At 48.2% G+C, this 23,990-nt stretch overlaps 1 protein-coding gene across 2 annotated transcripts in view; it reads left to right on the top strand.

Moving 5' to 3' along the window:
- SH3PXD2B (SH3 and PX domains 2B) overlaps nt 1-23,990 on the top strand; it is a 68,132-nt gene that overhangs the window by 21,713 nt on the left and 22,429 nt on the right. For both annotated transcript variants that reach the window (XM_071758509.1, XM_071758508.1), the window contains exons 3-5: nt 10,481-10,556; nt 18,504-18,580; nt 22,611-22,702. In XM_071758509.1, coding sequence (XP_071614610.1) covers nt 10,481-10,556; nt 18,504-18,580; nt 22,611-22,702 — 245 coding nt within the window. The remainder of the gene's footprint in view (nt 1-10,480; nt 10,557-18,503; nt 18,581-22,610; nt 22,703-23,990) is intronic.

The following is a 23,990-nucleotide window of genomic DNA, read 5'->3' as shown; positions in this document are numbered from 1 at the left end:
GTCTTGCTGATCATGTACCATGAGCCATGGTCTGATATTTCTGATTTGGGACTCCTCTGGGCCTGATGCCCTATTCCCAACCTGGCAGCAAACCAGCCCACATTGCAGAATGGTTCCAGGAAGGACAGGAATGGAGATTGGGGTGGAGAGGAGACCTCTCCCTGTCTTGTGCTGCAGCTCAAAGTTCAGTATGTTCAGTTAAATTGTTCAGTTTCCCTCTCAGGCAGGTGGACACCTTGCCCAGTCACCCCACGACTTTCCCAACACCATCAGTGGGGGAGGGTTGAGGTGCTTAGTCTTGCAGAGTGCAGCTGCCATTTTTGGGGGTTTTTTTTGAGATTTTTTTAAAGGAAAAAATATTGCTGAAAAATGGAAGAAATGTTTTTTAGAAAACTAAGTTGTGGATCTTCCTCCCTGTCTGAGAATTCCTGCTTGTAGACCAGCTGCTGACAGCAGGCATTGCCCCTTTCCTGCCCCGGGCTGCACTGGGCTGTGGAAATTACCAGCATCCCCAGTAGGGACCGAAAATCCTAGAAGTTTCACCCAGTCTTGGTAAAAAGAAAGTTGCAATCCTGTATTTTTTAACTGTGGGCATGCATGCTGAAAATGGGTGATGAAATGGCCACTGAAGAAGGCTTTGTGTTAACCTGTGCAGAGTGCCCAGCCAGCTGGAAGGCTGTGCAGCTCTCCAAAATTTTGAGCTTTCCTCGTTCTAAGTTGGGAAGAAAGTTAGTTTCTTCCTTTGCTAAAATTTAAACACTCAGTTCAGTATTTGTAAAATGTTCTCTTGGTTTTTCACTATTTTTTTTTTTTCTAAAGAAGCTTTCCCTGTGATGAATCACTGAAAACATTTTAAAAATCCTTTTCGTTTCAGCGGTTGGTTTTTATCATTCAAATTGAAACATGAACTGAAACGAATACTTATCTGCTGATCTTTCTTAGCAGATCAGCATTTTCCAGTTTCCCTCCTCTCCCCCTCCTACCCCTCCCACCACCTTCAGGAAATAAAAGGATTCCTTTGGCAAGTTCCCAGTGAGCTCTGTGGTTTCTGTTTGGGGGACAATTTCTTTCCATCTGCCAACAGGTGCCTGCTTCAAGCCCCAGAACTGGGGTGGTTTTTGACCAGAGGCTTTTCAGGTTTTCTCTCTTGCTATCTCTGTGGTGTGACTACACTTCGAAAAGAGCTCTAAGATTAGGAGCTGTCAAAGATCATACTTCTTAGGGTTGTTCTGCATTTTTATGTTTAAATGCAGCAGGGTTGCTGCACTTTGCCTGCTGCTGGAGCTCCTCTGCGGTGCCTCCGTGTTTGCTGCCTCCAGGTCCTGGGAAGGGGTGACTATCCCAGGTCAGGATAGCATTCCCCATGGATTTTCATTGCATCTTGCTTCACACAGCCCTAGAAGCTCCCCATGGCCCATCCCCACCACTCACACACCCCTTCATAAGCCAGGATGCTGTCTCCTTCAGCAGACACCATGGATGGCAGCTCTCTGGTTTTGCAGTCAGTGGAATTTCTTGGCCAGCTCCAGCCCTCTGGCAGGGACTCTCTGAGCTCAGCAGTGCTTCCCTGCAGTGCCTGTGGGTTTTTTCACTGGCTGCAGAGGCTTTCTGCCCAGCCTGAGATTTTGGGCACCACTGAACTTGGCATCAGGCATTCCCACCCTTTCTTTCAATGGAGGAATACAAGGACAGCATGCTCCGTGGGGGAGGCACATCTGGTGCAGATGGAGTGGGGACACTGGTGGCTTCCCACAGGAGATGGGCTGGTTCATGCTGTCCGTGGGGCTGTCTACCTGGGGCTCCAGGGTTCTCAGCTCCTGTCTCTTCTAGACAGAGAATTTTCTTGTCCAGGTGGGAGAGGCTGGAAAGGAGCATGGGCATGCTAAGGACTCCTGAGTTTGCTGTGGAGACCCTGGTTTTGGAGGGTTTGCAGTATCTTTTTTTTTCCATCTGTGTGGTTGCACTGGCTGCCATGGAGCTGTTCTTGCTGGACACCACCATGAACCCATGGAGAATGAAGCTGTCCCTTTGTGGAGACAAAAACCTCCCCACGGAGGCCTTTCTGCTGACAGCACTCATTCAGCAGATGAGGTTTGGAGAGGGAACAGCAGGGAAAACAGACAGCAAGAAGCCTGATGCAAGAGGAGGATCATGAGGCTGATGTTTCTGACCAGCAGTGCTCTCCTTGGTGGCAGGACTGCAGCTTTTGCCTCACTGCCTGCAGCTCAAATGCCTTCTCTTTTGTCCCATCATGTCTGGGCCTGCTACAGACTTAAACCCTTGCATTTATTTCAGGGAAGGAATGTACACAGGTCTGCTTCTCCTCATCTGGATTGGGGAAGGTTTTTGGGGAAGGGAGGGGTCAAAGAGAAATCAAACCATGAGTTATTTGGAGGAGAAGCTAGGGACAAGTGGGTTTCCTCAAGTGTGCTGCTCAGAATGGGGTGGCATTTGTGTGTGGAGTCTCTGTGACCCATCCCTGAAATGCTGGACTGAAGGTTGCCTCTGGGTGTGAAGCATCATATTGGATGTGAAGCTGGGTCTGGTTGGAGTGAGCACAGTCTGCTCCCTGGGTGTTCATCCTCAGCTGTTCAACTTATGAAATAGGGCAAATTTGTTGCTATTTCTCCACCATTGTTTCCTTTTCCCCAACAGAAGCTCATTCTCATGCCTTCTCCATCTTCTGAGCTTCCTTGGGGTTCTAGAGAGGAGGATGTGGGTGCACATGAACATTGCAGCCTTTCCTGAGGCTGCTGCTGCTGTGACAGCTCCAGCAATGGCTGGGGTGCCAGTTCTGTCATCTTTTACCCCACACTGGGGCATGTGGCACAATTCTTCCCTGTTCCTGTGCCAAGGCTCCTTCCAGGGGTATTTCCTGGTGTGACAGCCCGGGCTGGGACATTCTCATGGATACAATGGGGAAGAGGAAGCAACACAGACCATCATCACCCCCCGGGTATTGCTGCTCTGTTCCCAAGGATGTCCACCAGCAAGAGTAATTTCCTCCATCTGACTTATTCTGGTGAATTATGGATGCTGTATGGGTTCTTTGGTGGTATTAATGCTCTGCTCCTGGTGCTTGGGTTGAGTGCTCATCTGTGCAGCCTGGGGCCTGCCTGTCTGGCTTAATGCCATCTACAGGGTGCAATTACCAGAAATTAAGTGGAAAATGGATGAGTAAAGCAATGTATAAGAGAATGATGACTTCCAGGATTCAGCACCAATGAATCAAACCTAAAACCTGATATATTTTAGTCATCCAAGAAGCAAACAGAAGGATCAGCATCTCCGTGAGGATGCTGTGGTAATGGAGATTGCTTGGTGCTCATCTACACATTTTAGGTTTTCTTTTTTTAAGCACTAAACTCTCTCCTTTGTCTCTAAGTTATGATCTTGACAGGCTTACAAAAAGAGAGAAGTTAATGCTTTTCAGGAGCTGTTTGGGCCATCCAAAAATGGGAGATGCTGCTGGGATCCCACCATCCTGTGGTGTCTCATCCAGCTTTACAAGAGCTGGTCTGGGGAAGGTGCAGCTTTGTCTGTCCTCTGGTTTCTTTCTGGGTGTCTCAGAGTGGACACCTGGAGCTACTGGTTGCTTTTGAAAACATAGACTTTGAATGAACCTTTTTTTTTTTAATGCTCTTGGACATATGCTTTGTAGATGAGCACAGAACAGCCACTGAAATCTCTGCAGGTCTAGGGCCTGGCTTGACCAGAGAGAGATGTATCTGGAAACAAGGATATTTCTTCTTCCATGACTCGTGTCCACCTACTGCAATTAGCCCATGGTGTTGGTTCTGATGATGATACTGGTGACTAGAAACTCCTATCCTCTCATCACTGATAAACAAACTTGATAATTTTTTAATGATTTCTGTGTCTTTAAGGCAGGATGATGAAATGGGAGGCTCCTTACACCAAGGTTAACACTTTTAGAGGTTACACTTGGGGCTGAGTATCTCCTTTGGTGGGAATCTTGGCAGCCCCAGGACTGTGCAGTGCTGGTTCTGGTCTTGATTGTTTAAACTGGAATGAGTGTGGCTGAGGTTTCTGCTGGAAGTACCTCCCATCCTTTTTGCCCTGTTGCTCTTTGGAAGACCAAACCTGTGAACCTAAAGCTGGCACATCCCCCAAGCCCCCACATTCTGGCAGATCCTACTGGCTCCCCCAGTTTGTGGTTTATGGGCAAGGACAGACCTGGTGGTGGCTCAGTCTCAGGGCTTCTGGGGGCTGGAGGGATGTGACCTGCCCTGCTCCTGCTGCCTCCTCCGTGCCAGTGAGTTATTCCCAGGCACTGATGTCTCCCTCTGTCTAATGCTTCCTGTGATTTTGCAGGAAATTTCTCTTGCAGTGGCAGCTGCTGCCAATTTGTGTAGCCTTTTTTCTTCTCTGACCTCAGTTAATTAGTTTTTGTCTGTTGTTGAGCAATGCTTAAAGTTTTCCATCAGGTTTTCACAATCCATCCTCTGTGATGCCATTTCCTAGTGATGAGGTCAGGATTGCTTCTGCCTTGTAAATGAGAAATGCCCTTGAACTCATCCCTTGCAGTAGAAACGCAGGGACTGGGGTGGAACTGTGGTAATTAAGAAACTGGTCAATAGTGCTGCTCTTCAGCTCCCTTTACTGCTTTTGAACAGTCAACTGACTCTGGCCATTGAACAAATCCTCCCCCAGGCCTGGCCTCCTGCATTCAGTATCTCCACACTTGGGAGATCAGGTTGCTCTGTGTTGATCCTTCTATCCTCTGTCGTGTTTTCACCAGGATTCCTCACAAACAGTCTGCTTGGATGCAGGGAAGGTGCCTCTTGTAGGATCACAGAAACTAAACATCAGTAGCCCATGAGGCTCTGCCAGACATCTTTCTCTTTTCTGGGCTATCTGCTTGACAGATGTTTCCCCAACCTGCTGGCTCTGGGCTATGAGGATGCTTTGATCTGCAGGAGCACATTTGCAAAGTTTCTCAGTGCATGCCCATGTCCCTTGTCACATGTCCATGGGCCCAGGGTGCTGCCGTGGTGGTAGGTGCTGGACCTGTTCCTCTTTCCAATTGCTTTGGATCTCAGTGGGATGCTGACCCTCCAGGCATCAAATTTGGAGGAAGACTCTATAGGAGGAGACCTGACTGATGCCCTGCCCAGTGCATGGAGGTCAGGGGGAGCAGTGTGTTAGAAGAACCTCATCTAGAGCTGGCCACCACAGGGACAGTGGGGCAGCCTGTGTGTGTGTGTGTGTGTGTGTGTGTGTGTGTGTGTGTGTGTGTCTGCCTGCAGCATTCCCCCTCATGAGGGACAGGGCTGACAGGGAATTTGGGAGTGTGGGATGAGAGCAGACTTGGCTCAGATGCATCTTTCCCCTGTGGGAAGCTGCTGCCTTCTCTCAGGGGGGGAGGCTGCTGCTCTCACAAGGAGTCTCCTGTGGTTCTGCTGCCACGCACTTGGCCATACTCTGAAGCCTTTTGTTGAACTCTTTTTTTCTTTTTCCTTTTCCTTTTTCCCCTTTGGGTGGTGTCAAAAGCTGACTGCTCTGCCCTGGATAACAGATGTGCCCGGTGGAGGAATAGGGTAGATAAGCTCTACCCTAGACCAAGAAAGAGGAATGTGGTTTTACACCAAACCTCCATCACTGAGCCAAAGCAAATGCTGTTGATAAGAGAAGGGAGAATTTCCCTTGCTCCATGCCTGTGATTACAGCTCATGGCCTGGCTCTGACCTCAGCTCCTGGTGTTGTCAGAGAGTGGAAGAGTTTGCCCTGCTCACCTGTGTGTTCCATCCCACCTGTGTTGGGGTACCTTGCTGTTCAGTGACATGAACAACCATCCTTTCTATAAGCAGGCAAAGATTTTCTCTTCTGCAGCCCTGGTAGATGCCACACAAGCCCTAACACTCAATAGTGGATTGTCTGGGCTTTAGATAAGCCTGGCAAAAGCACATCCTGCAGTCCCCAGGCTGCAAGGTTTTGCTGCAGCATTAATCCCATGGCCTTCTGGTACATTGTTATTAGGGGGATGCAGGACCTCTGTGCATTTCCCCCTGACATTTTTCTTTCCACCATATCAGAGTTAAATGAAAAACTATTTTGTTGTTTTTTTCTTCACCACTCTATTTTAGAAGGGATTTTTTTTCTATTTTATTGTGGAAGGCATTTGGCTTGAGAGGTTTGTTCTTTTTTGCAGAGACTTCTCAGATTTTGATTTTGGCCAGAAAGCCATAGGGCCTGCTCATAGGCTGCTGGAGCTGAGGCCCTGCTCCTCCAGCAGACGGATCCCTCTGGCATTACTCCATCTGCATGGTGTATCCCTCTGGCATTACACCATCAGCTCTTATTTGTGCAAAGCCCCTCCTGACTGTTCTGCTTCCCGGGAATACTGCTGAGCACATACATTCCCCTCTCCCTAGGATTCCCTGCAGCCCACAGCACTCTTAATTGATTCAATTAGGATTTTATCTGAGAGTTTCCTCTTAATGAAGAAGCTTTTTTCCCCAAAGTGGTGGTTGTTGATACAAAGCTGCTTTTGAAAGGCTCCCTCTCCCCAGGTGGCCCTGCTGGTGTTATCACCTGCCCTGTTAAATGACAGCTTGGCCATGGGGACAGTGCCCTCCTGTCATGACTGGAGACCTTCAGCTATGCCTCTCTCCAGAAAGACTCACTACACAGGCATTTCTGGGTTAGGAGGAAAAACAGCTAATTGATAAGATAAATTGGTGGTGGAGATAAATGTGGATGAATGTGCCCTCTCTTGATGAGCAACCCCCAGCATGGGTCAGATGCACCGCTGGGGCATCTGTGTCCTGGTCCTAATTTTGGGAGCTTCGTGCATAATAGAAGCACAAAACAAAATGCTTTAAACTGCATCCTTTATTTTTTTTTTTATTTTAATTTTTTTTCTGTCATAAATCCCTTAAAATAATCTTGGGAGGGGAGGAAACAATAAAGTCATTGTTTCTTTTTGCCTCTCGTTTTTCTCCCTGTCCTGCCTGAGGCAGTGCTGAGACGCAGGCTGGCTCTTGGTCTGTCTGTGCTCTCCCATGCTTGCTGGGGATATCCATGCTCCTCTGAAGGGCTGGGTGTCTGTCTGCCTCTCACCTGCCCTGTCTCCTCCTCTCCCTGGGATCTGGGATGGCGAGGCAAGTCCTCCCTTCTGGAAATGTGGTGTGAGCAATCTTGTTTGGAGCTTGGATTGAAACCCTTGCTGCTGAAATGATCTGTGGGAGTCTTCCTGTGCTGATGGTCTCCCTTCTACAATTCCTTGTCTTCTGCGGAGTGAGTTTCCTGCTGAGGCCAAGCAGAAAGGTGCTTTCCCAGGAAGACTTGTCACTGGAGTGCCTCTGTTTCTGCAGACCATCTCCTGCTCCCTGTTTGTGCATCACAGTGCTTGTGGGGTTGCTGCGCTTTTAGCTTTGTGCCATCCCTTTTCCAGGGCTGTGCCTGCTCCCCTTGGTTTTCCTGAGGAAGAGCACTGTAACAATCTGTGCTGTAGTCCCTATCCTGCACAATCAGTAGGAGCAAGATGGGCCAGAAAGGGTAGAGGGAGCCTCAAAACCTCGAGCCTTGCCAGCTGGCTTCCTCTGTGTCTCTGGAGCTGACTTTTTCCCATTGCTGCTCCGTGCTTTTCCTCACCTCAGCCTTACTGTGTGTAATGCTACAGAAGAACCATCAGCCCCTGCCCCATGGACTGGATTTCTGCAGACATGTGTGCTCTTGTATCTTGCTAACCCAAACTGCCTACCACTGCTACAGCTGGAGCTGGGATTGTTTTCCTTGGAGAGGGTTTTTTAGCTGTTCTTCAGCCACAGGCTTATTCCTCATAAAACTGATGAACTAGTTTTTGCTGCTGCCTTCTCCGAAGCTGCATGATGTGGCAGCCAGGCTGGGTGGGATCTATGGGTCTGACCTCTTTGCCTTGCTCCTTCCCCTCCTTCTCCTCTTTCAGTGTATGCCAGAGGGTGCTTCAGGCACTTTACAACTTCTTTTCTTCCCTTCAGCTAAAAAAGAGATAGCAGCTTGTGAGTGACCAGGCATAATGGTAGGAACCCACTCGGCCAGTGCAGTCTCTGATGTGGTTGGGGTGATGCTGGGGGCTCAAGGCTGGGATGGGGGGCAGCAGGGAGAGTCTGAACTGCTTCCTGCTCACTGAGCAGCCACTGCAAGAGGCACTTTCGGTCAAGCAAAAGGAAATGGAGAACTTCTGGGCTGAAGTTCTGGCCAGGTTTGGTGGGATCACATGGCTGGGAGCAGATCTGGCCAGAGGTGCAGTCCAGACACGTGCATGCAGGAGGAATCAGCTCACGCTCTTCGGGTGCTCCCAGGAGTGAGAGATCCTCAGCTCCCCTTCAAAACTGAGAGGAGGGGAAAACTCTCAGTGACTCAAGTATTGCGTTGCTTAACAGCAATCAGATGTGTGCTGTTTGCAGCTTGTTTTGCTCACCCTTCACTAGTCACAAGCTTTCCCAAGCTCTTCCCAACAGGAAGAGCAGGGCCAGAGGCACCTCTCTGCCACGGCACAGCACGGCTGTTTTGCAGGGGAACAGGGATGTGGTGTCAGCCTTTATTTTAGTGAACTGAGGGGAAGAAGAGGCTGTTGCATGCCCAGGGAGCCTGCAGTGCCTCAGGGAGGAAAGTCCTTCCTCAACCCTGCTTGGTCTCACTTTGTGGCTGCTGGTAACGTCACCACAGTCCCCAGTTATTGCTGAGTCTGAAATAATTTTCTTTGTTGTAAACCATTTACTTTTTTTTTTTTTTTTTCCTGAGAAGGAGCTGTAAACAGGCTCCATTTGTGCTTAGTGTCATCCTGGTTTTGAGTTGTCTTGTTTTCATTTTGAAGAGAATATTTGAGAGCTTCTTTTGGTTTTCCTGTTGTCTTCGGGAATGTTGGGGGAGGTTTTTTATTTCTTAAAGTGTAGGAAAAATACTTCTTTCATTATGCCCCCCCCCTCCACCAAACCTCAAGGATTTTATCCTGATGCATTGGAGATCCAAGGAAAAAAACCCACAGATTTTGCTTGTGCAGGGGTGTGGAGAGCTGTATCATCAAAAAGGGTTTAGCATTGGCACTGCAGTGCTTTAAACCAGCTCCTGCCTAGCAGCAGAGGGATCCACAGCCCTTAGCTAGAAACAGAGACCCTCTGTAAAAAGCAGTGGAACCCTCTAGTAAAATAGATGCCAAAGAATAAAAGCCATGAAAAGCAGTCAGCCAGGTAGGACACATCCTCAGGGGGTGTGGGGACCCCTGAGCCTGGCCCTGCACAGACCCCCAGAGGCTGCTGAGGCTGCAGGGCTGAGCAGCAGGCAGGAAGGAGAAGGAGGGAGCAGGCAGTGTCTGGCTGCTGGGTGATGCTCATCCTTTTGCCAGGCTGGGCCAGGGCTGCCTGCAGGGGCCTCTCATGGGACAGGAATGGTTCTGGTTTCAGTTTCCTCTTTGCATAAAATACTTTAAATATTAATTGTCCCACAGGAGAACGGCTGTTTTAAACTTTGTAGGTGCTTAGGATACTTCCTGGGCAGGTTGTCTTCCAGAAGTGCTTAATTATTTAGGCAGAGTGTGGTAGCTCCAATAGGAGAGGGCAAGGACCCATTTCAGATATCCTGGGAACAAGGGAGCTCTTCAGATGGTGGGAAACAGAGCTCAGTTCCGTGCCGCAGAGAAAACAAGGGACAGTTTGTATCTCCCTCCCCTTCCTTTCAAAGTAGGGAGTATCTGTGTGGTTGGTCCAGTGGCTGGGCATGCTCTTTCCTCTGTAAAGTGCAAAGGCCACAGTCCAAATGGTGTTTTGCAGCAAGACCAAGTCAAGGAAATGCTGAGGACGTGGCTCCTGCCAGGGCACCAGCATTAAGCACCACAATAGCTGCAAGAAAATTGTGTGCATGTGTGGAAGCACCAGTGCAGGAACCCAGCAAGAGCAGGAGCTGGGTATTACCTCTCTTTGCTGACTAAATGTACTGATGCAGTTGCATCAGCCAGGAAATTATTCATTTAATGATGAAGATTTTATAAAACTTTAATTCCACAGAACATTTGTGCTACAAGCCTGCGTAGCACAAAGAATTTGCCAAACATGGCCTTTTGCAGGCAAACATGAGTTGGCTCCTCTAGTCCAGGAACTGTGTCAGTGCTGTGCTATGCTTGCTCTTATAAGCTTAAAATACTCCTTTTAGTGACCAAGGTCCTAAAAAATGAAACTTAATAGTTGCAGAAATGCAGGTTACATGAATCACCCTTGCTTAGCAGAATGGTAGTGATGAGCAACACTGGTGGTGGGAAATATCTTGAAATTAGTGAAGATGCTGCTACAATCTTGTGTGTCTGGCAGTGCTCAGTATGCTCAGTGCTGGGGGCTGTCACACCACAGCTGATGGTGCCATGAATGATGTCTGGGACATTGCTGCTTTGGAGAATGAGCTTCAGCTCCTCCTGGGGAGGGTGGCTTTGTGTCATGCAAGTTAAGCACTGGCTGTAATACCTCTCTTGCCTTTCCTTTTCTAGATGCAAATGCTGGACAAGTTTCCGATGGAAGGAGGGCAGAAGGACCCCAAGCAAAGGATCATTCCCTTTCTGCCAGGTAGGCAAGTAGGATCCATCAGAAACCTTGCTGGTTTTGGCATGGCATGAACTTTTTCTCAGCACCTGTGTGAGCATACACGTGCTTTAGCTCTTATCTCCTGAACCATCTGAGCAATAGCAAGGTCTTGGCCAGCACTGTGTCCATTAAAACATTTGTATTTGTTTGTAATGTGCCTAGCAAGGGTTAAACCTCACAATCACTTATCTTTCCCTCCAGAAAGCATTAGTGAGGGACTTCAGCTAAGCAACTCTGCTTGCAGAGCTTCTGCCAGGAGCAACCCTGCTTGTTTTTGGAGAGGTCTGGCCAGCACAGCACAGGGCTGAGTATGGGAGTATGGGGTAAGGCTCCCCAGGAACTGCTCTTTGTCTGTCCTGTGCGACTCAAAGCCATCCCAGAGAGGAGGAAAAAAACAACTAAATTCCACATGGTAAATCAAGCTGATTGACAGTCTTGCTTTCCTCCCGTGATGTTCAGGACCAGTTGCTCAAAGTCAGGATTTCTGTGGCATGAAGTGAGCCCTGCCAGCCCAGCGTGCAGCTGAGTTTCTGTGTGGCTGCAGAACAGAGGCAACGATCCACAGCAAACCCTGTGGTGGGAGGGATTGCTTTTGGCTGCCCTAGGGTGCTGCTGCTGCTACAGGAAAAAAAAGAACCTTAATGTGCCTTGAAAAAACAGCCAGTCTGATGTGGCCCTGGGAGTGTTTCATGCACCCATAGCTAATGGCTTTGACCATGGGGTTGTCTTTACTTCCACCCCCAAGTAGCTGATGAGCATATTTAGAAATGTCATGGTACTGTAATCACTTGCAGCGCCTGTGAGGTCCTTTGTGCTGTACTCTGCCTTGTGGCTTTTCTGGAAGCATAAAAGCATTTAGTGGGCTTTACTTTTTTTTCTGACTGGCATGAAGAAAATAATTTACCCCCCACCGTCCCCCTTTCTGAGCAGGAGAGCCTTGTCTGGGTTTCTCATAGAGGGGTCTCAGATTCTGGGTTGTCCTTGTCTGGTAACATCAGCAGAAGCGAAGCACAACCAGACCTTGCTGTTGTACAAGTACTCCTTCCAGCAAGGAGTGGGGAGGAAAATTGGAAGCCAAGTTGGCAAAGGTCATAACTTGGAAAAATTGGACATATGATTTGGCCATGCTGCACTTGCAGATATTTCCCACCAAAATGCTGCTATTTTTGGAAGGCAGCAATCATGTCACTGGATTTCCATTGGAGGAAAAAGGGGGTTGAAGATACTGGAAAATAAAGCCTTGGTCTTGTGTCAAAAAAGCAGTTTTAGGGAGTTAGGACCATCCTCTTGCATCTGCCTGGTCTCATGGTGCAGCTTCAGAATTGCTCTTGCTTCAGGGAAGTTGTTGTGTTAAGAGAGGGGAATCACATTGCTTGTTCCCTCCTGTCTTTTCTGTGCATCGTGGAGCAGCTGGGTGCTGGTGTCTTGCTCCAGAGCAGTATGATGAGCCATACTTCCTTAGTGAGATGGTTTGCAAGCTGTGTCTGCCTCTGAAAGACTTCATTTGGGGATAAGGGAGGGCTCTTCTAGTAGTTCCTGGCTGTGCTAGGTGTGCAAAGCAGTGTGGTTCCTGTCTGGAGCAGCTCCTGGTCTTCCCAGGTGGGGTTGGCAGCAGGTTTTGTTACTTAGAGCTGAACCCAAACTTTCTCTCTGCCTGGGGGTGCCACCCAGGTGAGCTCAGTGCAAACAGCCTGGGTATTTTTCTCTGCAAAATGTGGCTCTAATATGCTTACACTTTTTACACGTTTTTTACACGTTTTGATTGTGTTCTGCTTCTGTGAGTACTGTAGTTTGCTCCCAGTCCTAATATGAGTGACACTTTACGCATCTGAATGTCATTACCAGTGGAAATATGGCTCCAGTGGACACTGCTTTCTGGGAAGTCTGTTGTAGAGTAACATTAGATATTACGGCTACTGCAGTTCTCACAAGTGTCTGCTGTGGCCCTGCATCTCCTGCAGCTCTGGCTTTCTTAGCTAACCCCTAAAGTGTCCCAAACTCAGTCACCACCATGCTCTGAGAAGATGCCAGCTGGGTTTGCCTGTCAGGTTTCCTGGAAAGGGAAGAGTTCCATCATTACTCAGTAGTTACAACATCCAGCCTCCAGGAACTGTCTTTGCTTTGTGTTGCTTTTTTTTTTGGTTAATGTTTGCTTTGAGGATTTGGCAACTGGGAAGTATCTAGAGACTTCTGGTCTTTTGAAGTAGGTTTTTGATGGTACCAGAAAATGCTCTCACAAGTGTAAGCCCTTCAGCCCTCTCACCTCTTCTGAAGCAGAGTCATAAAGCTGGTCCCCTAGGCAGAGGAGAGCAATTGCACTTGGTGTGTAGAGCCAGGGACTGCCCCTTCCCAGGTGTTGGGACCACGCTCCCACAGCTTGATGGGGACCAGTTTGGTCTGGCAGGACATTGCAGTGCTCCTGCACTGTGCCTGCAAATCCTCTACCACTCTATATGGGAATTTGGAGTGGACTCTTGGCTACTTTTGCTGGCTTCAAGCCACTGACACTGCCTGCCTCCCTTCATGTGGTGCTGAGGATGGCCCCTGGAAGCAGCTCTGGTGTCACCCAGCCCTTGCATGGCATTAGCTGTGGTCCCTGGGGTAAGGAGCAGCTGTGAAGAGGGAGGAGATCTGTCCCCAGCCCTGGGGACATCGTGCTGGGCAGCTCCTTCCTAGCCTGCAGGAGCTCACAGTAAGGGTTACACGTGTTGGCTGGGAGATGATGGTATGGAGACCCCAGGAAAGAATGAACTAAGAAAACAAATGACCTCAGTTGGGCCTGCTGTGTCAGGGCTGTGCCAGATCTTTCAGGAAACAGCTTTTATAAGGAGAGTGGAGCCTTCCAAACTTCTTACAGCCTGAGTGGCCTGGAGCAAATCCTGGCCAGTCTGCCTCACTGGAAACGTGAGCCTCAGCAAGGAGGGGTTGCCTGAGGCTGAGCTCACTTTGGCTGTAAAATTGCTTTTTAGGAAGCTTTAGCTACAGACAATAGTGCACTCCCAGGGAGGGAGGAGGAAAATGGAGGTTTAGTGGGATAATTTTAAAAAGCAGGGTGATTCCTTCTCTCTTCTCTTTTCTCAGCCTGACCTGCTCAGCACGGGCTTCAGTGCTGCCCCATGTTTTGGGGCTTTTCTCCCAGAACACCTGTGGGTATGCAAGTAGGTCCCCACACATGTCCTGTGCAGGAGGTAGTGGACAACTCCTCAATTTTCCAGCTACAAACCTGGCTTTCCCCATTGCATCCTCATCAGAGCTGGAATGAGTTCTTACATCAATGGGTTGCAGTAGGGCTTTGGAGAAGGTTTTGGGGCATCTTTTGATGCAGTTCCACTCTCTGGATCATGAAGAAGAGCTGCTGAGGGGTTTTGGTTTATTTTGTGGTGGTGGTTTGTAGGGGTTTTTTGTATTTTTTTTTTGGTTGGTTGGTTGTTTTTTTGGGTTTTTTCAGTGGGAAGAACAGCAAGGCCATTGCTGCCCTGCAGTAGCAGAGAACCAGCTGTTTGGGGTATGAAGCCAAGAGACCAAAGTTTGCTGTTGTGCTGTGTGGGGAAGAAAAAGTATCTTCTCTTGCATCAACAGACTGACCCAGTGATGCCCTGAAGAGGTTCAGTGTCTTAGCCCAGGCTAGAATCCTTTTCCTATCTTATAGATAGCAGCTGTTGAAGCCTTAGGAGCTCCCCACTCTTTTCTTTTGGAGACTGTATCTCTTCAATCTATTCCTCTGGCCACCTCATCCCATGCCTGAGAGATGTCTTGCTCCTTCTCTTGTTGTGCTCTGTAGTTTTCTCAGTAAATTGGTAAACTAACAGGACCAACTGTGCTCCCTCCAACAGGACCTCAGACTGTGAGACTGTCAGGGACTGCTTTGAGGGGATCACTGTTTAATTCATCTTCATTTCCCAATGTATGGAATTCCATGCCTATGCTATGCCCAGGACAGCCCCAGAAGCCTGTTGCTCGTCCCCCTCCTTTTTGGCAGGATGCGTGCACAGCACAGGACTTTGCCAAACAGATGGGAAGTGTGGGGCTCCTGGAAGCACTGTCTCCCACTCCTGTTTCCCCATCCTAGGAATAGCCCACGTTGCTGGCTGCTCCATGGGCTGGGACTAATTATGTGTACATTTGGGGCTGCCTTTTTTTTTTTTTTTTTTTTTTTTGAAGTGAGTTTGGAACCAGTGCCAGGGAAAATCTGGATGTGATTTGAAAGGTGCAGAGAAGTGAATTCTTTCCAAGGCAGTGGGGTGGGAGGAGAGTGGGGGGAGTCCTTTGGGGTAAAACAAGAGGCACAGACAGTTTTACACTCTTGGAATATCTGGCTTGGTTTGTGGCCATGATCAGTGGGGTGATGTGTTTCAGGTTCTCTGCCCCTCCAGCTTGCTGAAGATCCAGTAACAGCCTCTGGCTCAAGAGGAGCCTCAACCATTTTGCTTTTTGAAATGCCTCTGCCTCTTTTTTTCTTTTTCCCACCCTTTACTCCCCTGTATAACTTCAGCTCTGCCTGGAGAATTCCTGTAGGAGGGAATAATTTGCAGAGCCCTGTTACCCTACCTGTTTGTTTGGAGAGATTAACCCCTCTTGTGGGCTGCCTACCCTATCTCATACTGCTGGAGACCCTAATTCCTTATCTCCATGATAAGGAGACCTTTCCCCAAGCTCTCTGATGCTTTGCAGTCCTTTATAAATGCAGAGGCAGTGGAGATGTGGGAGAAAAGGAACAGTCCAGTCATTTTTCACACTGAAGATCAGTGCACAGAGACTTCATTTGCTTTGATTTTTAAGGAGTTGCATGTTTCATCTCCCTTTCTCTAAATTTCCCTCTGACTTTCAAGGATGGGTTCTGTTGCTCAGACTTCTCCAGTCAAAGTGCTGGTGGAGAATAATGATGCTGCCAGATTGCTCTTAAAGAGCATGCAAAGCACACACCTTCTGCTGGGAAAAGGGGGGGATTACAAATATATGGCAAGTGAAGCCTGTGCTGTGCTTTCTACAGCTGTATCAAAGTGAAAATAATACTTAAGTGTAGCTTCTGCACAGGGTGTCTTCAGAGCCACTGCCCCCCTCAGAGGCACCACTTTTCTCTCTAGGAGTTAGAGGTTTCCAAGCTGCAGAAAAAGCATACAGCGTGTCCTGGAGTCTGGCTACTTGGACAGGGAGATTTGCCAGGGTGGCTGCTCCATAGTGGTGCCTTATCTCTGCCTTCTGTTTCCAAAATCAACTTCCTTGACACATTCCCAGTTGATAAATGTTCGGTCTACTCATAGTTTTGTTTGGGTGTATAAAGGAGAGTGTATTTAACTTGTATTTCCTTGTGTGGTGGTTTTCTTATGCTAGCAAGGAGGGAGACTCTGATTGCTCAGTAAACTGGGTGGCAGACTGAGAGTCAGCACAAACTCCTGGAGGCAGCAGAAAAAAAAACAGGGTGAAGCAGGGGACACTTAGAATGAGGGGTGGGTGATGGGCACCATCCCTCTGTCCCCTGAAGCTGCAGCAATGAGGGGTGCAGATAAGAGATGAATGAGGTCATGCATTTCTTTTGCATGATATGGTCTTTGGCCACATGAAAAGCTCAGTGGGCAGTGCTGTTAGATCCATTTCACAGATATGGTTTAAGGAAAATGTGCTCAGGAGTATGTTGCACCTTATTGACCCAGCAAGTTGCTCATCTTCCCCTTCCAGGAGGGAAGCAGTTTCCTGCTCTCTCTTGCCTTTCAAGTCAAGGATTTATACAGCCATATTTGGCTCTGCAATTATGTTGATTAGGCATTTTGGTTAAAAAACAGCTTTTTGTTAGAAAGTAAGTTTCCTTGTTGAAAAATATCAGATCTAGAACAAATCAAGAGAGGAGCTGGATTTCCTGCTTGTTAATATGCTCTATGCCTGGGCTTTTTAAAGAATTCTTCAGTTGTTTTGCTGTATTTATTCCCCCAACCTGTATTCATTTTATTCTTATTCATTAGCATCTGTTTGTTAAACATTTAAATATTCACACACTCAGAGCTTATTATTTCAGACATTTATAATGTACCTGCCCATGAGTGATTTCATTGTGGCAAACATAAAACCAAACCAGCTAATCCCTACAGTTTCCAAAAAGCCTATTGTCATGCGTTCGTCTTTTTAAAAATAATCATTCAAATAGAAAACTATGCAGCAAATATGCTGTGATTGCTGATGAGAAGGGAAAACTGTTGATTATTGCTTGTCTGATGGAAAATAATTGCTATAGGCAAGGACAGGAGCTCTGAACTAGTAGTTGCTCCCAGTCTTTCCAGACAGTTTCTGTGTTCCCAGGCTATTCACCCTCAAAATCTAAAAGACAGATTGAATAGAGGAATTTTTTTTTTTTTCACTTTATCATAAAGACTGCCAGACTTGGCTCTGGCAGGCTGTGAGATGGAATGCATTTCAGAGCAGAGCATTTCCCACCATGAATGTCTCAGCCCCTCGCTGTCAGCAGGACATAAATGAGAAACAATCTTTCTGGTATGAGCTGGGCTGACCCTTTGGACTTCACTGGAGGGCAAGTATAGAACTGGTACTGAGTGTGATTGCTGGGTGCTCCCTTGGACAGCCCAGTTCTGAAAGCATTTTGCATTTACTGAGCCTAGCAGGACATTTGGCTCCTCCATAAAGTTCTTGCTCCTTGCAAGTTGGGTTTGCTTAGTTCCTCTCTGTTTAAAAAAAAATGCACTGGCAGGCTGCACAAGTTCCAGATCCTGGACAAATCAGGGAGAAGTGAGAGGGTAACCCAGCCCTGAATTTAGAACTGTCATAGGTCTGTGGACATTTTAACAGGTCCTGTTCTTGGGTAGGTTTGTAGCATCCAGGCTCTGTTTCCAGCAATTCTGCAGCTCCAGCAAAGGCTGCTGCAGGAGCTGATGGAGCACTGAAGGGCTGTGTGACTCCAGAGAGCTGTTCCCTGTTCCTGTCTGTTTGCATTTGGTTGTGTTATGGGGGGGTTGTGTTGTGGTATAAGTGAAGGGGTTGCATGGACAGACACATCAGTTGCTCTTCATGGGCTTGGTGGTGGGATTGGAAATAGAAGTAGGGACAAAAAGAGGAGACTTTCCTGTGGTATGGGAGATGTCAGGAGGTACTTGAGGGAACTTCATGATCACCACCCTCAAAACACAGGTTTCCAGGTGATTGTATTGCAAAGCAGTGTCAGTTCCTGGGGCCTTGGGAAATCCTGCCAGTCCCAGTCCTTTTGATCACCCAGCTTCAGCAGTATCTGTTTCACTGTCTGCTAATGGCTTTTGTCTCATTAAATGCCAGAGAAGCTGTTCTCTCTGAAAGCAGCTTGAAACATTTAGGACTCATTAGACTTCAAAGGCAAAAGGCCTGTACCACAAACCAGAGGAGAGGAAGCAGAGTGGCAAGAGGATCTTGTTAATGGAGAACACACAAATAAACCCCAGACAGGAAGGAAAAACCTATAGGTCTGACTCAGAGCTGCAGTCCTGACACTGTGGCTTCCAGGACCAGTTCCACACAGGAGCTGCACAGAGGGGAACCCTTTGGCTTGGCTTCTGTCTGCATTAGATCTGGGTTCCTGCTCACCTTCACTGGCAGCCACAGGGATGTCCAGTTCTCTGACACTTGCCAGTGGACTTGCACACCCAGGACTTGCCAGCAAACTAAGGTATCAGGCAGTGCTTCAGTAGAGACTGCTCTTCCATCACTGCCACATTGGTGAGAGAAGGTGGGAATGTATTTTGCCCCCTCCCCTTGGCCTTTCTTGCCACATTAAATGTGCTCTATTCTGGTAAGGAACTTCATCTATGGGAAGGAACAGGCTGGGTTTTGGGCTTGGGTTTTTTTGTAGCTATGGTGCTTATGGCAAGAAATGAAGGGAACAGGTCCTGAGAGAATGATTCAGAAGACAGCATTGTGCTGACTGCTCTTTTTCCTCCACTTCTCCTGTTTCAGGGAAGATCCTCTTCCGACGGAGCCACATCCGTGATGTTGCGGTCAAGCGGCTGATACCTATCGATGAGTACTGCAAGGTAAGGGGAAGTTCCTAGCAGCAACCAAAGATGAAGTCACCCTGATCAGGCTCTGTTCTGTTTAACTGTTGGTATATAGTCATGTTCCAGAACTGGGAGAATCGGGAGTGTTGGCTATCCCCTGCTATCCAGCCCTTTCCCTGAGGAAAACCCACCCACTCGTTCCCTTTCCACTCCAGTGATTTAATGCTGAGAGCTTGCAGGGTGGCCCAGCCCCACACCAGCTTGTACCCTGCTGTTGTGTTTTCCCTTTCTTTTCTGCTTTCTCAAGCTCTAAACCACAACCAGCTTTTCAGATTGGCTGGAAAGGACCTGGCTGCCTAGCCATGACCTCTCTGGTAGGTGGTTTGGACAGAAATGATCATGGGCAGGACTAGGCTTGAGGTTCCATTCCTCAGGGAACCTTTTGCTTCCCATTTATTGGGAACAGACCTGCTATTTTATGTAGAAGACAGCACTTTCTTAGTGGGATGGTCCCAAACTGGGATGCAAACTGTTACTGGTTACGTGAAGCACTTACACAGGGGTAAGGTGACTTCTACCTCCAGCCAACAGAAGTATGACTGAGAGAATTTGCCCCACACTCTTGAAGAATATAAGTACTTAATTATAAGGCAAATTACAGTGTTAGGGTATTATTGGGGGGGGTGGGAAAACAAAAAAACTGATATCCACTAAAGTTATTTTCATACAAATAAAATATGCTACATCTCACCATGCTGAAGAAGTGCACTGGTACCTGCAGCAGCCACAAAAGGTCTGGAGGTAGGACCAGTGCCTCCAAAATCCAGTCTGAATACTGTTGAAATCATAGGCTGCAAAACCCAAGGGAGATGAGGAGGAAATGGTGAATTATCCATCACACTCCTCAGGTGCTGGGAGTGCAGCAGTGACTATGACCCAGGACTTTACATGGTGGGAGAGACTGGATTTTGGGACTCAGCCAGACTTGTGGAAAGGATGCTGTGGCTGGAATAACAAGTACAAGGATAAATGAGAACTGGTAAATGCATCTTGACAGCTCTGCAGAGGGGCTGCGGGTGGAAACCACTGAGGGCCAGGACAGCAGATGAGAGCAGAGAGATGGAGATGTGGGGGATACACACAGTGTGGGGGAAGCTGATGGTACAAGTAACCACTTGGCTTCAGCCAGGCATCATCAGCCCCTTGTCTTCTGAGTCACTAAAATGTGCCAGCTACAGACAGACACGCCAGAGCCATAAATATAATTTTGGGGAAGAAAAAGTCCCTGAGTGATAAAATGCTGCAGCTGTCTCTTTCAGATGGTGACATTAATGGCATAAAATATAATTAATCCATTTGACTTAACAACGGGAATGTAATGGCTGGTGTTACATGACCCACTTAGAACCACTCTCCTCTCCTCCCGTTAATGTATTGCCAAGGAATAACATACAAACTGTGCCTGGCCTTACAACCACTGCTGCTTAACTGTAGAGCTGCTGAACTGAAGGTAGGTGTGGGACTGAAGGCTGCAGAGATGTGGAATGAGCAAGGAGCCAGCAGGAGCAGGGGGATGTCTCTCCTGGCTATTTTGTGCTGCAGATTGCAGCCACAGGGTCCCAGGATGCTCATACTGCCAAGTTTGTCATTGGAGAGAGACATTGGATGTGCTTGGAGGGTGCTGGTGCAGAACAGAAATATAAAATATCTCCTCCAGCCTGGCCCTGTTGAGTGAGAATTGAGGGTTAGGTGAATATGTTGTGAACAAGTTCCCACAGAAAAGTGTGTAAGAAAGTTTCTGCTTTCTTGCCATCCCCCTGTGAGAGTAGTCGGGTGTCTTTGTTCTCTGGGGGAGCCCTGGAAAGAAGGTGGGAGAGGAGCAAGAGAGGGAACCACTGCTTTCACAAACCAATGCTCTTGCTGAAGGGCTCTGTTCCAGGTCTAGTGTATTGAAAAATGTGGCAATTTAAGGTGCAAGAAAAGGAGCAAAAGAATCAGTGCAACTGGTAAGAGCAACAGGTCACTTCAAGCAACCATAGGAATGACAAGGAGGGTGAGTGGAGGCCTGAAATTTGTTCCCATTTCTCCAGTTTATTCTGTGTTCTACCTCTGTTGGTCATTCCACAGGAGCTTTCTCCTCTCTTTTTTGAGATTTTGAGAAAGTTTTAGGGGGAGGGTTGATGAAGGAATTGCAATGCTGTGAAGCTCTACCCCAACAAGATGGGGTGGAGTACTAAAAAAAATTGCTGCTGACAATCCTTTCTCACTCCCTGGAAAATGGATTTCAGTGCAATAAGGCTTGTCTCTCTTTGGTAAATCACCTTTATCATGAGGCTTGCAGGCAGCAGGGTAGTTAAGGTGATTCCAGCTGCGATCCCAGCACCCTAAGCTAAAGCTGTGTTCTGAAGACCTTCAGCAGTTCACTTCTTTGGGTGGGACAGACCCACCAGACAGCTATTTGTGCCACTCTTTCTTATCTGGTGGCCACGGTTGCTGTAGACCATGGCCAGCTAGACTGCAGGGTGGCTTTCTTGACTCAGCCACCCCAGTGCCAGCTGGGTCTGCTCTGAGGTGGGCTTCCCTCAGGATGATCTGAGACATGAGCTATGGGTCTGGCCTTTCATCCTTCCAGCAGTGTGTTTTCTGTCATCCTTCCCTCCTACTGTCATCTCCAGGCCACAAAATCAGAGTGATTTTGGCATGGGGAAAAGTGCAGAGATCATGGGATGCCTGGAGCTGGGGAGTGGTACCCACGTGGGAATGGCATCTATGCAAAACTTGGTCTTTGAATAGTCCTTCCCTGGACCCAAAAGCCATGGAGTGAGTAGTTCTCCCTCTCTCCTGTCTCTCACATGATCTTGATCACAGCTGGGCTATGGTTAGTGGTCTGACTGTCTGGCAGTGAACAGCTGTGTGCTGGATGGCTGGAAGGGCTTTTTGGGGGGCTGCAATTAGGTTGGTCTGGAGCCACATCTGATCTGTGTGGTAACCCTGGGGCTTTGCAGATGTAGCTTTGTCTCCAATACAGAAATGAGCAGAGGTTTGGTTTGTTCACACTGCTGTCATGAGACTGCTGTGAAAGCAAATGGAGGGGAGTAGGGAATTTTAGAGCAAATTGGTTAAACATCTGCTCCAGGTCAGGCTGCAGCACTGCTCACTCATTTCAAATCATCCATTTTTCAGTTCTGTGGCTTTTTTTTTTTTTTTTTCTTTTTTTTTAGTCACCATCATTGTGACTCCATTCCCTTCCATGAGCAGAGAGCAGGGCAGGGCTCTCCACCAGGCATCCACCCTGGATGCCCATCCCATCTTCCCTGCCCAGACCTCTCTACAGCACATGTTGGAAAGGACCTACAAGGGCTCTGGCCCAAGGTGAATGTTGCTTTCCCAGACAGCCCCCAGCTCCCACAGACATGCACGTTTTTTGGAACAGCTTTCCTTGAAGGGAAAAGAGAAATGCAGAAGTAGCTCACAGCACATGTAGCAGCCTTCCAGCCCTTGCCCCAACTAGATGGTGTCCATGCTTCTGCCTCCTGTTGCTTCTCTCCCTGCCTCCTCCTCAGCTGCCATTGCCCAGCAGAGTATTTTTGGGGATGTGCTGGTCAGGGCTGATGGCACTGGGAGACTTCCACGTGGAAGCTGCCCAGCCATTCCTGAGGATAACAGCTCCATGTCCACTGCGTGGCTGAAAAACTGAGCCCTGCCATGGCTGGGAGGCTGGATGCTGGGATGGATGTCCCCGTGGCTCTTCCCCTGCATGGGCACATCTCTCCAAAATTCTGGAGCTGGGCTAAGCAGGGGCCAGGCTTTCTCTGCTTATTCTCCTTCAGTCTTCAGTTGCAGCTGAGGTATTGTGCTGGGTGTCCCTGGGGGCTGTCTGGGTCCTGCCCCACTCTGGTGTGTGTTTGCAGTTCCTCTCTCCAGCCCTGTTCTGTGCTCCTCTGTCCCATGAACCACATGAGTGCTGAGCTCTGTGCTGGGACCCAGTCCCCTGCACTCTGAAGGTTTTTCCTCCCTTGCTCAGTCTTTGTGCTTTCTATCACCAGTGTTTCTGTTTCATCCACAGGCTCTGATCCAGCTGCCTCCCTACATCTCCCAGTGTGAGGAGGTTCTCCAGTTCTTTGAGACACGACCTGATGACTTGACACCCCCCAAAGAGTAAGTTGGGTGGGTGGCTGCTGCCATTAGGGGGGTGATGAAACACAAACTGTCTTGAACTTGTTGCTATCCATAAGGTTCTTATGTCCATCAACTTTTCTTCCCTGTGAGTCACAGAAGTGGGATTTGGAGGTTTTCTTGGAGAGGGAGTGGAGGCTTGAGGGAACTGAAGTACCCACCTCTGCCCTCTCAGCCAGCTCCTGGCACAGCCTTCTGCAGTGGGGAAGAGGAGACAACTCTCTGGGATCCCCTGAAGTGTTGGTCCCTTCCTGAGCCACTTCCTGCTCGCTAATTCTGATTTCAGGAATGCAGTCAATCTGAAAAGCCTCGTTTCACATGGTTACTAAAGACCTCTGCCTTGTTTGAAAGGTTTTTTTCCCTTAGCCTTCTCCACAAGCCCCATCCACAACAATGCTCTGAAGTCTTCCCATAAAAAAAACAAGGAACACTTGCAAGGAATATCGCGTGCATTACGCAACCCTGTGTGGTTATAAGTCTTGTGACTATGAGCTACTTTGGCCAGGAGCCACCCATCTCCTTACTAATCACAAGCAGCATAAATCTGAGCAGCCACCTCCATCTCCTGCTATGCTGCTCTCTCTCTTTGTGCTGCATGTGACACCATGCACGGCTCTACCCAAGGTTGAGCAATGGAGGATGCCTGATTAATTGTGAGAGGAAAGGCAGTAAATTGATTTGACATCATCCTCTATTGGAAGGGTGTGGAAGTAGATAAAGGGATTTTTTTTTCTCCTCAGAGCAACAACACTTAGCCTTTCAGGCCTCCAGCTTAGCATTAGGCTTCTCTGGACTATATATTCTCCCTGGGTTTTTGATTTTTTTTTTTTTCAGTTCTCTTTTTAATTCCCCCTTCCTTCAATTTCCATTTTCCTCCTTTGTATTCTGTCTCTATTTGCTTGGCCTGTCATCATTCCTCCTGCATCTCGTGGTCACTCTGAGAGCCCCAGAGCCCATTAACTAATTGCTTGCTGTTGGCTGCCCCTCTCATCCATCCTGCCTGGCTATTGCTCCCCACTTAACCTGCCAGCCTGCCAGCAGCTCGGGAGCAAGCAAGAAACACAAGGACAAGATGAGCTTGAAAGGACATTGGGTGGGGATTTATCAGAGGAGTTAACAGCCACTGGGCTGGTTTTGGATGTGGGGGGCTTCCTGTGCATCAGTCTTGGAGCCCTATGTGAGCAAGTGGTGGGATGCATTGCAAAGGCTGTGGCTTATTTACCTGGGGCTCTGTCATACATGGTGGATTGCACCCAGGTTCCTCAGCTTC

Source organism: Heliangelus exortis, chromosome 15, assembly GCF_036169615.1.
Source record: "Heliangelus exortis chromosome 15, bHelExo1.hap1, whole genome shotgun sequence".
In the NCBI taxonomy this organism is placed as follows: domain Eukaryota; kingdom Metazoa; phylum Chordata; class Aves; order Apodiformes; family Trochilidae; genus Heliangelus; species Heliangelus exortis.
This window is presented reverse-complemented; position numbering and strand designations above follow the sequence as displayed.